General features: G+C 43.3%; 1 protein-coding gene across 2 annotated transcripts in view; it reads right to left on the bottom strand.

The window, feature by feature from the left end:
* The window catches only part of exoc6 (exocyst complex component 6), a 79,227-nt gene that overhangs the window by 28,210 nt on the left and 36,325 nt on the right, over positions 1-14,692 (bottom strand). For both annotated transcript variants that reach the window (XM_084077369.1, XM_084077370.1), the window contains exons 10-19: positions 13,563-13,646; positions 12,111-12,157; positions 11,858-11,978; positions 7,252-7,323; positions 6,652-6,749; positions 6,326-6,431; positions 5,597-5,706; positions 2,978-3,089; positions 1,368-1,502; positions 1,047-1,226 (exon numbers count right to left, since the gene is read on the bottom strand). In XM_084077369.1, coding sequence (XP_083933495.1) covers positions 1,047-1,226; positions 1,368-1,502; positions 2,978-3,089; positions 5,597-5,706; positions 6,326-6,431; positions 6,652-6,749; positions 7,252-7,323; positions 11,858-11,978; positions 12,111-12,157; positions 13,563-13,646 — 1,065 coding nt within the window. The remainder of the gene's footprint in view (positions 1-1,046; positions 1,227-1,367; positions 1,503-2,977; positions 3,090-5,596; positions 5,707-6,325; positions 6,432-6,651; positions 6,750-7,251; positions 7,324-11,857; positions 11,979-12,110; positions 12,158-13,562; positions 13,647-14,692) is intronic.

Here is a 14,692-nt window from a genome sequence, read left to right as displayed (position 1 = left end):
TAAGATACATTTTCAAACATGCCAATTAAACACGCTGTTTGTGAACAGTTGGATTATGAAGTTAAAGGGAAAAAAAAGGGGGGGGGGGGGGTTTGTTCTTATTTTGGAAAGACTTAAATCTGTTTTCTTTGTTTGTCATGTGGTGCCCAAAGTAAACTGGAGAAAATGCGTTGCCATTGTATGTACTGCATGTGGAAAGGGTAGGGAGAATAAGCTTATTAGCTTCAGCCTATACCTTTTTTGGTGCTAACCATGTACTAATCATTTATTATTGGTGTTGCAGTTTTATTTTATTAATGCTAAGTTCTATGAACATGGAGCATGGATTGTTTAGATTATTGAACCGATGACCAAAATAGAAGTGCAAAGTGAAGTGAAGCGATAAGAGGGGAAAAGCTGAATAGGCTCTATGCACAGCAGCCATTTTTGAGAAAAATTGGGCCTCTTCTTACTTCCTTCACTGGTGTTACCAATGATACTAATGAAGGCTCTGTTCCATTCTGGTCAAACAGAGTCAGGGTGCTGATATTGTGCATGTTGGCTCACTAGAAATACTAGTGGGTCTCAAAGTGTGGTCCAGGGACCCTCATGGTTCCTTGATAGGGTGTAACTCTGAGAGTGTACAAATGGAACCAAATGGACCCGGGAGGGTCCATTTGGTTCCATTTGTACACTCTCAGAGTTATGGGGGTCCTTGAAATTAAAAAGTTTGAGAACCACTGTGCTACACTAAATGGAACAGAGCCTTCATTAGTGTCATTGGTAACACCTGTGAAGGAAGCAAGGAAGGGGCCCAATTTCTTTCCAATACGGCTGCTGTGCATAGAGCCTATTGCCTATTTTAAAACATTTTTTTCATTTTCAACCCTCCTGCCAGCTGTGAAATTCGCTATTTTCAACAAAAAAAAGAAACATTTCTGAAACAGACACCATTAAAACAACAACACGTAGGGATCACGTCTAAAGGGGACACAAGTTTACAACTTCGGCAATGCAGGACACAGTGAACGAAGGTGTGTGTCAAATTGGGGGCGGGACCAACTCACCGGCAAGTGTGTGAAGACCTGGAAGGTGGAGCGCAGGAAGTTGATGAGGTCCATGAGGTAGCCGGAGGCGCGGCCGTCCGACTCGGACATGCCCCACTCGTAGTCCGCCAGCTGGATGAACTCGTCGATCTTCTGGTTCAGCTTGGTGTAGATCTCGCCTTCTGCGGCGTGACGCGCGTCCTGGAGAGATAAAAAAAAAAAATTGATTGGGGGGCGGGGGGGGTTGTTGTTGTTTTTTTCTGATCCACCGGGTTGATTTGCTCATAATGTGCACGAAACGTGTACTTTTTGTGTGTGTGTGTGTGTGTGTGTGTGTGTTACCTTGAAGGTGGACAGACCGTAGAGTCTGGTGGTGTGAACAGTCTCGGGGGAGACATTAGTGATGTTTGTGATGAACTCCTCCAGGTACCGGCAGGCCTGCTCCAGGTGGGTGGTGTTAATGATGATCTGTACCAGCTACACACACACACACACACACACACGTGTCAGCAGCAGTGCATTGACTGTGTTATTGAGTAAAAAAACCTGTCGATAATTTTATTAAATAATCAGTTAATAATCGATCCCTGTTACAGGCATGTCATTGTAGGTGAAAACTTCTTGTTTTCAATTTAACCACTTAAACCCCTCTACACTTGGTAAACTAATACTTAGTTGATCGGGGTCATTCATTCATTCAACCTTTATTTATTTTCTCGGAAATAGTTAGAGGGCAGATGCCGAGATTACAAAAGGCATAACACAACAAATATTGAAATAAGAACACAATAAAAAATGTTTTGTGCTGTAAAAACAAGCAAAGAACAGAGTATAAAATCTATAAAACAACAAGATAACTTCATTAAAAAAATGACTCCGTACTTGGTCCGCTCTTTCCCCCCTCCCTCTATACCAAATCTCATTGTGACTCGTTGCTTGTGACCTTGTAGATCACCCCCCCCGAAGTAGTTAATTTGAGCCCAGCCCTTCCTAGTGGTGTAAATAGCTCCCTGGGTGTGAACAAGGGTTTTTCCACACATTTCCGCCAAGCAACAGCAGCATCGAAATAGTAACTGTAACGGTGCATGTGTTTCCTAGACATGCTTTTGTGGGATGAGTGCGAGAGGAAAAAGACATAATGTGTATGCTATTCCCAAGCCAAAACTATGCGAAACCACAAGCCCCAATCACTGTGAACTGACGTGGAGGGATATAGCGCTCGTTTTCGGTTCGTGTGATAACCTGTCCCGTACCGCCGCGGCTCGCCAACTTGGAAGGGGGGGGGTGGCGCTCGTCGAAGCCTCGCTGTCGGCGCTAGGGTTGGGAACCGGACCGACATTGAGGAACCGGAAATTTCCGGTTCCATCTCATTTTCATCAGAGCTGGTATGTGGACTTCACGTCCGCTATACAATTACAATACCGGTGGTTCTCAAACTTTTACATTTCAATGACGACCATAACTCTGAGAGTGTACAAATGTGGTTTCATTTGTACACTCTCAGAGTTACAGACCTGTAAGGCTTCATTTGGAACCCACTATAGGAATCGTTAAAGGAAACCGACAAGGAATCAGATTGTTAAAGGGATAGTAGTAATTTCGTTGTTTTTGTCGCATTCCTAAGCCAATAATTTGATGACCGGCACCGGTTCCGGTAGGAGACACAAAGAGTCTACTTTGTGTCTCCTACCGGAACCGCTGTCTACCAGTCCGCACATCATCATCATCATCATTATTGGCTTAGGAACGCGACAAAAACAAAAAAATGTGAACTATCCCTTTAGAAGGGAATTGTCATGGAATGGTTAAAATCCTAAAGGATCCAAACCCTAGGCGGCGTGCCTCACACATGCACATAATTTGAGTGCACGAAAACGATCGCTTCCCCCCAGAAAGTTGGCCTGGGAAATGTCATACGTGCAGGCGTTGTTAACAGTAGTGGTGTTACTGACCTCAGTCAGCCCTATGTGAGGTTTCTTTATGAGGTTTTGAAGGCAGCCACTCAGCGTTCTGGTCAGCAGCAAGTTGGTTGACTTTCGTAGCATGTCGTCAATCTCTGTCGAGCTGGATACAAAACATGAAACAAGATGTGAAGACACAACAGGGATACTTAATAATCGCTACCGTCAGTCAGAAACGTAAATATCTCCATATTCAAACTTGTAATGTTTTTTTTCTGCAAATTAATGCCCTACAAAGTGTCCCGCAAAATCCACTAACGCATTGTATGAGCGAATTATGAAAAATCTGCTATTTTGGTTATTTTTTTAAGTGAACGTGAATTACTTCTGGTTAATTCTGTCTGTGGATTTTTTGTAAATACACTGAATCCATTGCAACACAGTTTAGTTTCTTCCTCAAAAGTAACACTTTTGGGCATACATAATGTCTCTTCCGAACAGTGATGATAATATGGACAGGACAAACCAAATGTACAGGTATGGATTTTTGGCTGTCTGTGTTCAGGTTATTTGTGCGTGTTTGACTATGTGTGTGGGTACACAAGAAAGAGGAGATAGGGTGCAAACAGTGATAGAGGGGGAGAGAGATTGTGTGTGTGTGTGTGTGTGTGTGTGTGTGTGTGTGTGTGTGTGTGTGTGTGTGTGTGTGTGTGTGTGTGTGTGTGTCAGGGGGAGGTGAGCAAACAGTTCCCAGATCCAGCGGCTAGCTGTTAACCAACAGTTAAACAATGTTCAACCAATAATGTAAGCAGTGTTTGACCACCATTCAAATATGTGGCCAGTGTTTAAGTAGCGTTTAACTAGACCTTATCACACAAAGACGTAATTAGCACCGACTAGATAGCTTTGTAAACCACATACACACACACACACAAGGCAGAGAGAGAGGGATGAGACAGATATAAAGAGAGCGACATTTAAGAGATATAAAAGCTGACAGAGAGAGAGAGGGAGAGAGAGGGAGAGAGAGAGAGAGAGAGAGAGAGAGAGAGAGAGATGGAGGGAGAGAGAGAGCGGGGTAGAGAAAAGAGAGGGAGACAGCACACTGCCAAAACAGACCGACCAGGGTCAATGCAAGGGTGCTCCAGTCTCACAGCGTGTTTGTGTATCTAACGACATACATGCACACATGCACGCACACGCACATTTTCTCACACACACGTGCTTCTCGGCCTTGCCGTGCGTCCAGTCACAGCAGTGTGATTTGTGACCGTCTGCCCTCTATTGACGGCCCGTGAGATCGACACCACTGCTACATAATATGGCAGGTGAACGTTGTTATCAGCGCATTAAAGTGTGCAACGTAAGGACTATACAGTACAACACTGAGCTGAAATGTACTGTATTACAGTGTCTGAAAATGTTCAGCTACTATGTTTAACTACCTAAAATCTAAGTAGGCCTGTTTCTGTAGCTAAAAGGTAACTACCCAAAATATAAAACACACACACACACACACACACACACTCACAGTTAGGTGTGAAAATAAATATGCAGGGTCATCATATCCCAAACTGTTGCACACCTGCTGCTCCTGATTACACTGACTGACGGACCGGGGAATGTTGTAACGACCTGTCATGTGTGTGTGTGCGTGCATGTACGTGCACACATGTGTATCGCAGACTTATCACTGCAGTTACAACATTCCAGCTCTGACGGTTTTGTGTGTGTGTGTGTGTGTGTGTGTGTGTGTGTGTGTGTGTGTGTGTGTGTGTGTGTGTGCGCGTGTCCAGGAGAGAGGGAGAAAGCAAGAGAGACTGTTAGCAAATATCGTAGCTGTTGGGTGGAAAACTGTCAAAAAAAAATCCAAAACTGTTACTTTTCTGGAAAAAATAACCTGTGTTCCAATGGATACAATGTAGTTATTATTTAGTCACAAGCTTTTGTAAATACTTTTAATTGGTTCAATATTTATAAAACCCACAGACACACTTAACACATTGAGTGACAAACACGTAGATCTACGTGTTTTCAAATACACCCGTCGAGTGCCAAAACCGTAAATCTACGTGTTTTCTATTTCTTTTCAAAAAAGTCCCACAAGGGGCACTCTAACGCAACTTAGGAATGATCCTAGGTCCCTGTAAAATGGAATGGACGGATGTGACATGAGCCCAAAAAACGTCACTTCTGTCCGCTCCAAAGATGAGAAAAAGGTCCATATCTCCATACTTTTTTACAGTGGTGAAAACAAGCCATTTTCGACGGGCGGTCACTCTGCAATGGCGGATTGCGTTAGAAATATTATTGTTCCAATGGTTAGACCATCGGCCATCGGCCAGACAACCTTTGTTTCCATCCGGGTCCTCGTGGAGGCTTTTGCAGCGAAAACGATCGGCGTAAAACGGTAAGAAACGCTGCCACTGGATGTACCCTGTTTTAAAAAACCTCTGGCACTCGATATGTTAACCACTTCCATTAAAAAAAAATGTGCTGCTTTTGTGTGACACTGTAATATGAGGAAGTAGGGTATTAAATGATGGAGAAAACCAAAACATAAAAAGTTGAAATATGGTTGATACAAGGTTTCTGCCTGACACCAGCGATATCTTTTGCATATTTCTTCCAGAAACATTGACAGAGAACATAACTTATGAGAGGTCCTACCTGCGATGGAGAGACTCAGAGAACTTGAGGCTAGCGTAGATGAACTCTTTGACCTGCGTGTAGATCTGAGGGACTGACTGGGACATGGGCAGCTTCTTAGGAAAGTCCTGCTGCTCACACAAACACACAAATTCAGTATTAGACGACTGACTAACTGATCAACGAATCACGTGAACCCTAATGTCCCTTCTCTGGCGGTTAATAGTTGGCACAAATAGCTCACAACGCGTTGCTTTGCGACGCATTGTGAGCTGGTGAATTTTGTGTACTGTAGATGGAAAAAAGGACAAGACCAAGTATAGAGCCCTGGCGGATCCCAGTCAACAAAATACTGTATATAGTTATTAAATGGTTCATCAAGGACCAGTAATCTCCACAAGGCCTCTGAAAGGAGTCCCACCTTTATACAATAAAATACCTACTACAAACTAGTTTGATTGCTTAATAATCAATGTGGCTTTTGAAGACTTACATCCTTAACAAACAACCTGTCCTCTGTTCATGAGCAATACAACCACATGATCGTGATCGAGGCTAGATAGATAATTGATCAATGAAATAATCAAATTAGATTGCAGTCATTGAATAATTGGTTAGTGATGATGGTATGATGAGGTCTGAACATCCCTGCATCCCTGTGCTCCTGTTTGTTCTGTTTAAGTTGAATTATGGCACTGCCAAATTGAACCACCTTGCTTCTTGCGTGCCCAGAAGAATGGAACTACCAACCTTCTCTATCTCTGCGTCATGGAAGGGGAAGCGGCTGACCACCAGTTTATATTCTTCCTCCGTGTCCACTGGAATAGGACTGTAGTTGTCCAACTCAAAGATCTCCCTGTGTGTGGGCATAACATATTTCATATATTATTGTGTGTGTGTGTGTGTGTGTGTGTGTGTGTGTGTGTGTGTGTGTGTGTGTGTGTGTGTGTGTGTGTGTGTGTGTGTGTGTGTGTGTCTATGAGCTTTCTTTGACGAGCTCGGATGAGGCATTAAGATGTGTTGGCCACCACACATGGAAACAGACACAAACAGACAGAGACCAACTTCAGACTTACCTGAAGACCAGTGACCATTTCTTGAGCAGAGTTTCGTTGTATTGATCTCTGACCTCGAATAGCAGGTCAAACAGCCGGTTCACTGGAAAGCCATAACCCTGCACACACACACACAGGTTTAGAAAATAAGGTTTGTTTGAGTTGGAAGGCCTACAGGTAGCTCTCCACCAAACAGACTTCTACAGATTACTACAGACTGGCAGTCGAATGAAGTCGGGAGATCAAACGGTTGGAAGGTGTAAAAAAAAAAGTTGCTGGATGCACCTGAGAGCCGACAGACAGGCGGCTACTATGGTGCTAAAAATAGCCTATAGCTTGATGTCTTTTTCAGCAACAAGCCCGCTGCTATCCAACGGTTGAAAGTTGCTTCCCTACAACTTGCGACCCGACGCGACGGTGTACTCACCACCCATTCAACAGCAGATTTTCGACAACAGACGCGTTCCAACACTTACCGCCACAGACGTCAGTGCGGTGGAGAGCTACCTTAACACACAGGGCTCCACAGTGCACCCAAACATCTGTGCACCTTACATTTAGTAAGTCTGTCCACATCCGAACGTTAACACTTTTACCAATACTGTACGAACCAGAACCAACCTGTAGAGTGTCGGCGAAGATCACAATGAGGTTCTTCAGCTCCAGAACCAGGTCTGGGTCTTCACAGTATGACTATCAGAGAGACAAACACAACATAGTTGGCTGTGAATCATTATGAAAAGAGTAAAGAGCGCTACAATAATAATACCTGCATTTTTGTTGTATTACTCTTGTTAAGAGAGTATTCATTAATACAACAAAGACAGAATTATTCTGTTCCTGGAACTGGCAACACAAGTAAGTCACTGGCAACCACTCCCACATAGTACTGTACTGTATGTATATGTTGGCCCTAAACAGAGTCAGTGCATTAACAACTTAATGTCATCAGCTTTGTGAGTAGTTTTACACAGATTGCAATGCTTTGTTGTATTGTATGCATGTATGAACAAGCAACCAAATTCTCTGTGTGTGTGAAAGCACTTTGCCAATAAACCTGCCAATAAAATAAATACATCTGATCTTTTGAATTCTGTTTCAGGGCTTCGTTTTCATCCCTAAACAAAGGAGACGGAACATAAGAGATGTAGTGTTTGTGTGCTTGTGGTCTAGATACGATCAGCAGCCACGGCGACGTTTCAGAGTGCTTGTCGCAACGCTGGCGGCTGAGCGCTTACTTCCTCTTAACTCGATTCCACCACGTAAAGCCTGATTCGTACTTGGCTGCACGCTGGTGTGACAAGCCGTAAATAGCAGATCTACAAGCTCACAACGCGTCACATTCGTGACGCGCTGTGAGCTTGTAGATCTGCTATTTACTGAGCATGACACCGGCACGCGACTAAGTATAACTGAGGCTTTTAGACTTTCAGCCAAACTGTTCAAGGTGGGAATGTTGCCCCGTTTCCTTGCTGATCTCTATAAAAGGAATGGATACAGAATTGGAGGGGGGCGGGGGGGGGGTTGCATGCAACAAACGCATAGCTAGCAATAATTTTACCATTCTAACCTAATCTCTCTCTTCCCACATTTTATTTTGTGACTAAATTGTCGAGTGGCATCGACAACATTATTTCCTAAATAAACAACACATAAAACGTTTGAGTCAGGCCGTAGGCTACCCTTGTGTATCAAATCAACTGACAGCCGTCATCTCGAGTTGATCTCAAGAGAGGGAAAGAAAGAGATCGAACGATGAACAAGGACGCTTATTTAGAAGCTTTGCAAACAATATTTCAACAGTTCCACAGGCATTACTTTTTTAAATAAAAACATGATACGACCAACAAGACATCATGTACAAATCGTACACAAACACCAATTACACAGACAATAGAATACAAATAATTAATATAATCCCAACAACGGCGGCATTAATGACGGTGCTTCTTCACGCCGCTATTGTGGGATCTCTTCATAAACGTGGCTTCTACTGTATGTTAACACATAAAAGGTTAGTGCTCTTCGCTCTCTCTCTCTCTCTCGTCCCTTGGACTGTGGGGTGATTTATGGGCCCCCGAAAACAGCATGACAGCGTTGTTAAACATTGACATAGGGAGCCTGTCGCTGTTTTCTCTCTCTCTCTCTCTCTCTCTCTGTATCTCACAAACACACACACACATACACACACACGTAGAGGAGTGTGTAAATCAATGGGCTAAATGAGCACAGCCTGAGATGCGACAGAAAACAGCAGCCAAACGGCTACTGCCTGCCTGCCTCTCTTGTTTACACAGAAACACATTAATCCTTTAGGACCGAGAACGCATCACGCGTCTTTTTTTTTTCCTTCTTTGGCCTAGTTTTGAATAGCCAAAGAAATCTTAAATGACAGAAAGGCTTTCCCGGATTGAATGGGTTAAAACCAATGCATGCATACATGTCCAAAACTGTTACTTTTCAGTAACTTTACTTCATTTAGCAGATCTACAAGCTCAAAACGCGCCGATTCGCGCAGCGTGTCGAGCTTGTGGATCTGCTACTTTTGATGCTTTTGTGTGACGCTGTAGTATGATCAAGTAGGGTATTAATTTATGAAAAAACACAAAAAGTTAAAACAAAAATAAGAGGTTTCTGCCTGACAACAACGATACACAGGTAGACCTACTATGACTTATAGCAAATACTAAAGATGAACACGAACACACACACACACACACACACACACACACACACACACACACACACACACACACACACACACACACACACACACACACAAATGCATGCCTATAGAGGTAGACACACTATAACTTTTAACAAATACTGAAGTTGAACACAAGCACGCACAAACACACACACACACACACACACACACACAGCAACAGAGTCTTGAAAACACACGCTCACACACATATTAACCACTTAAGCCCCAGCATCGGTATTGTGGGGAAAGCTTTCACTGAAAATAGCAGATCGACAAGCTCACAGCGCGACGCGTTGTGAGCTTGTCGATCTGCTATTTTCAGCTAACGCTTTCCCCACAATAACAGAAAACAGAACAAGACACTAGTATTGAGCCCTGAGGGACTCCGGTGGTTATCCATATGGGGTTTAAGTGGGTTAATGCACACACACACACACACACAGAGGCGAAACGCTGAATGAATGAGTGAGTGCTTCATGCAGTGTGGCGGGGTCACGCCATGCTGTGCTGAGCCGTGCTGGGCCATGCCAGCCTCATTGTGATTCAAAGTGTTATCATTAGGAGAGGTCAGGGGGGGGGGGTGACACTCCAGTCCTACAGAAAAAAAGAGTTGGCTGCCAAGTTGGAGCATATACACACACAGTCGACTCACGAGTGTTCATTTAACTCAGAGAGCGTACAAATGTAACCAAATGGACCCTGACGGGTCCATTTGGTTACATTTGTACACTCTCAAAAGTTACAAACGGATGGATACGTTAAGACTGGAAGAGAGAAACGACCCGAGCACTCAAAAGAAGGTACTTTAAACCCATTCAATCCGGGAACGCATCTGTGTCATTTTAGATTTTTTAGCAATAACCATTATTTTATACTTGGGCTGTTGAAAAATAGCAGATCTACAAGCTCATACGAGCATGTAGATCTACTATTTATTCATTTTCGTTTGTGCAAATCTTTGAATACATATATATATATAGTAAACATTTTTAATTCAAATCTGTGCTTCTGAGGGTCCCTGAAACAACATATTTTGAGACGGGGGCCGGCGCCCAAATACATATAATTTTGGAGGTCCTTGACATGAAAATGTTTGAGAACCACTGATATAGAAACATACGTTTAAAAAAAAAAATGTTAGGATTTAGAAGACATTTTGTAGAAGCGGGACCTCAGGCCTTAATGGGTTAAGACTGAAAAAGAGAAACGGTTCGAGCACTCACACGGAACGGGAGAGGACGTGAAATCAATGCACATGTACTTTAATGTCTATTACAAAGGTTAAAAGACAACGTGTTTCAACCGAGCTGGTCTTCCTCTGGGTAAAAGTATTATACTTGCCCTGTTAAAGTGATCTTACATCCTCTCCTCCGTTCCTTTTTTGAGTGCTCATACTTTTCTCTTTTTCAGTCATGGCTCCCATTGATCCTAGAAGCACCACCAGTCTACGTTTTCAACTTTCTCCATTGAACACCTGGTTGATTTCTGTCTTTTTCTCTGGATAAATTAAGAATTACTGTGCAGGTGCTGTCCAGAACTCACAGAGCAAACATCACATTTTCAGGAAATTGTGAAAATGTTTACAATGAATGTCACTGAATGGCTGTTTTTACAAGTACATTTGTAACGGTGAATCTCTCTTTTCATGGGAGACTGCATTATTTGTTAATTGCCAATAAAACCAACAAACAAACAAACAAACAGAAAAGGACAAAGTTCAAGGTGTTTTGTTTTCACAGCCTTGGAGAGAGCCCGTTTTCAAACCTGCGTCATCATGGATGGATGGGGTGGGTCGGAGGGAGGGGCAGATTGGTCGAGGCCAAGGGGGAGACCAGGGGCTTTGTTAGCCTCCTTACCCCAGGCTGTGCAGCCCTGTCTGGGGGCCGTTTGCATAATCCTCCAGGTGATTTACAACTGACTGGAGCCCAGCGGCAGGGAATATGCAGCCTTAATCTGCTGTTATTGTTGCAATCTGTCCCTCATTAAGCCCCAATGACCTCTCCTCTGGTCGTGTGTGTGTGTTGACCTCATGTGTGTTTGTGTGTGTGTGTGTGTGTGTGTGTGTGTGTGTGTGTGTGTGTGTGTGTGTGTGTGTGTGTGTGTGTGTGTGTGTGTGTGTGTGTGTGTGTGTTAGCGCGCATGTGAGTGAGTGGACCTTTCTGTTGTCATCCAGTGAATTGATGTTCTTGCGAGCTGAATAGTCCCCAGCAGGCTCCATTATCTCTATGAACTCTCCCCACTGTCTCCTTAAAACACTCCGTCAACTCAAACTAACTCCCTGCTTGCTATGCTTTTTTTTTGGGGGGGTGGGGGGTGTTAACCCGTGACATCTCTGATCAACTAATGCAGTGGATTTGACCATGTGCAGGGCACAGACATGAATTTGGACAGGGGTGTGTGTGTGTGTGTGTGTGTGTTTCTTGATGCGAGTAAACAGCATGTGTAGTGGGACAATGCTCTTGTCCGCACCACAGCACCACAAATATTGTGAGCCGTGTGTGTGTGTGTGTGCGTGCTTACAGAGTGAGTGCGGAGCACGGCGATGATCTTGGACAGGGCCATGTTCCACAGCTCGTCGGTGAAAGCTCTGGTCACCAGCCCCCGGGTTGCATGGAGAATATGGTCCTCCACCACAAAGAACCTAGAGATACACATCGCACACACACGCACAAGCAAAGACATCATCGTGCGTGCACGTTTATGCATACACACACTAACAAACAAACATCCAGTACAAGTGTCTATAGTGCGAAATGTGGACTGGCAAACTTACCCTACAATCTGATTGAAGTATCTTCTGTAGCCCTCTACTGTCTCATGCTGGAGAGACAAACAAACATACACACATGCAAAGGAATGAAGGCATGATTCAATATCATCAGTTTTTTCAAGGGAGGGATTTATAAAAATAAATAAAAAACACAAAAAAACAGCACAATTACCGAAATAAAATTCTGGACCCTGTGGAATGTTGCAACCTTTAATTAGAAAATGTACTACTGTAGCTGTGCCACCTTTAGAATATAGCAATGGTTAAATGAACGTCGATTTGTGACATTAACAGAATGAAGATACTGTATGGAAGGATGAGGATGTCGTGATTTGCGAACTGATCAAATCCTTAAGCCTGATTTATACTTTGTTGCAATGCCAGTGTTGCACAGCCGCATACAACAGAGTATAAAGCATATTTGGACTGTAAACTGGAATGTTTATTCAGACTTCTGTGGCTGCTACATGTATTATTAAATGTGTTCAAAGGAGCACTTCACCCATTTTCAACCATATCTTCATATAGTTGGTCCTCACTACTGCTTATTATTATAAGATGGGATAATTACTGTCTATGTGGGTGGGCTATGGACAGTTCAGAAACCTGCCTAAAGTACCAATGGCATCATCGATGCATGGGGAGCTAATAGAAATGATATCCTTGCTATTCCTGGAGAGTTAGCATGCTGAAATAGAAGCCATGGTTCTTGATTTGATAAAAAGTTTGAAATCTTGTTTGAAATGATCGAACCCGCCAACTACCCATGTCACTGGTGGACAGGTTTCTGAAGTATCCTCAGCCCTCCTCTGAGACAGAGAGCAAGTTGACAGAATTGGTGCCATCTTATAATGAGCATTAGTGAAATGGTCCTTTAATGCAGGGGTCTTCAACAGGGAGTCCAGGACACCTAGGGGGTCCTCACAGTTACTGCAGGAGGGCCGCCAAATATTTGCGGATAGGTACTTCTTTTAGACTAACCACTTCAACCCTAGAATCCCTATTATGAGGGGAACATTAGCCGAAAATAGCAGATCTACAAGCGCACAACGCCTCACGCTGCGGATCGGCCATTTCCGGCAAAGCTGTTTGGTGTAGAGGGAAAAAGGAGCAGACTAAGTAGAGAGCTAACGGTCAAGTTTACAAAGTATTGAGGATTTAAGTGGTTAAAATAATGTCTGAAAACACATTTAACATGAATACAAGTGTAGTGGGGGTCCCTGTTTCATCTCTCTCTCTCAGCTAGGGGGTCCTTGGGCTGAAAAACGTTGAAGACCCCTGCTTTAATGTGTCACATTTTGTCTATGCGTAATTGCGTATGTATGCGTGTGTGTGTGTGTGTGTGTGTGTGTGTGTGTGTGTGTGTGTGTGTGTGTGTGTGTGTGTGTGTGTGTGTGTGTGTGTGTGTGTGTGTGTGTGTGTGTGTGTGTGTGTGTGTGCGCGTGCGTAGCTCACCATGTTAGCCTGTGGTTGCAGCACCAGCCTGGCCTGTTTTTTCCGCTGTTTCCTGTAGTAGTTCTCAAAGGTTTCCCGGTCTCCCTGCAGAGAAAACACATTCCAGCGGTTTGAACGACGATGATGATGTGATGTAATGGGAACTCAGATGTACGTCTTCAATCATTCATTCATTCCAAATGAGGCAAGCCGAGCGACCGCACATAAGAGAGTACATTCATTCAGCGGTACCCAAACGCTGTGCCGTGAGACAAGTCAAGGTGTGCCTTGGGATTTTGTGACAACCGCGTATTGTTGTTGCAATATGTTATATCGTTGCTGGCGAGCAGAAACCTCCTATCTCCATATTTTAACCTTTTGTGTTTTTTTTGTAAATTAATGCCCTACTTGATCATCCTACAGCGTCACGCGAAAGCATCAAAAGTAGCAGATCTGTAAATCGGCGTGAAGCGTCGCGTATTGAGCTTGCAGTTCTGCTACTTTTGCTATTTTTGAATCCTTAAAAGTAACAGTTTTTTGCTTTGTTTTTACTGCACACTAATTTCCCAACACAGAGACAAATTGTATACCCTAAAAAAATGTTATTACCACTTTCAACCTGGCATTTCTATTTTGGTTATTTTGGTTTTCATTATAGGTGAAAAAATACATAAACAGCACACTAAAATATGTATCTGAAAACATTTGGCGTGAGAAGTAGGCAATGCAACGTAATGCAATGTAACAAAAACGTGCTTCAATCATTCTTTCTCTCTCCATCTCTGCACGAGACACAGCTGGCTGCCGTTATTTTGTCAATCCCATAGCCTGAGGGTACGGGACGGTCAGCTGAGACTGTTATTGGTTGAGGCACAGCACACCTCCGTTTCAGAGGAAAACTTCAAAATAAAGTCAGCAAAAGAAACATTTCATGACGTCTTTAACCGTTCTTGTTGATGGAACAAAGTTACATTTTTTACCTTCTAGGACATTTTCAACAGTTGCCCAAATAATTCTTTCCACCATCCTTCTAGCAGTCTAAATACAATTAAAATACTTGATCTTACATAAACATAGCACCATAAAGTATACTGTAAACATTACGTGCAGAGCAATCAAAACCAACCCCTAGGTCTTAAATATTTTCAAAC

This window comes from Gymnoscopelus microlampas, assembly GCF_963454915.1.
Source record: "Gymnoscopelus microlampas genome assembly, chromosome: 14".
Classification (NCBI taxonomy): Eukaryota; Metazoa; Chordata; class Actinopteri; order Myctophiformes; family Myctophidae; genus Gymnoscopelus; species Gymnoscopelus microlampas.
The sequence above is the reverse complement of the archived record's forward strand: the minus strand, read 5'-3'. Positions and strand labels throughout refer to the sequence as shown.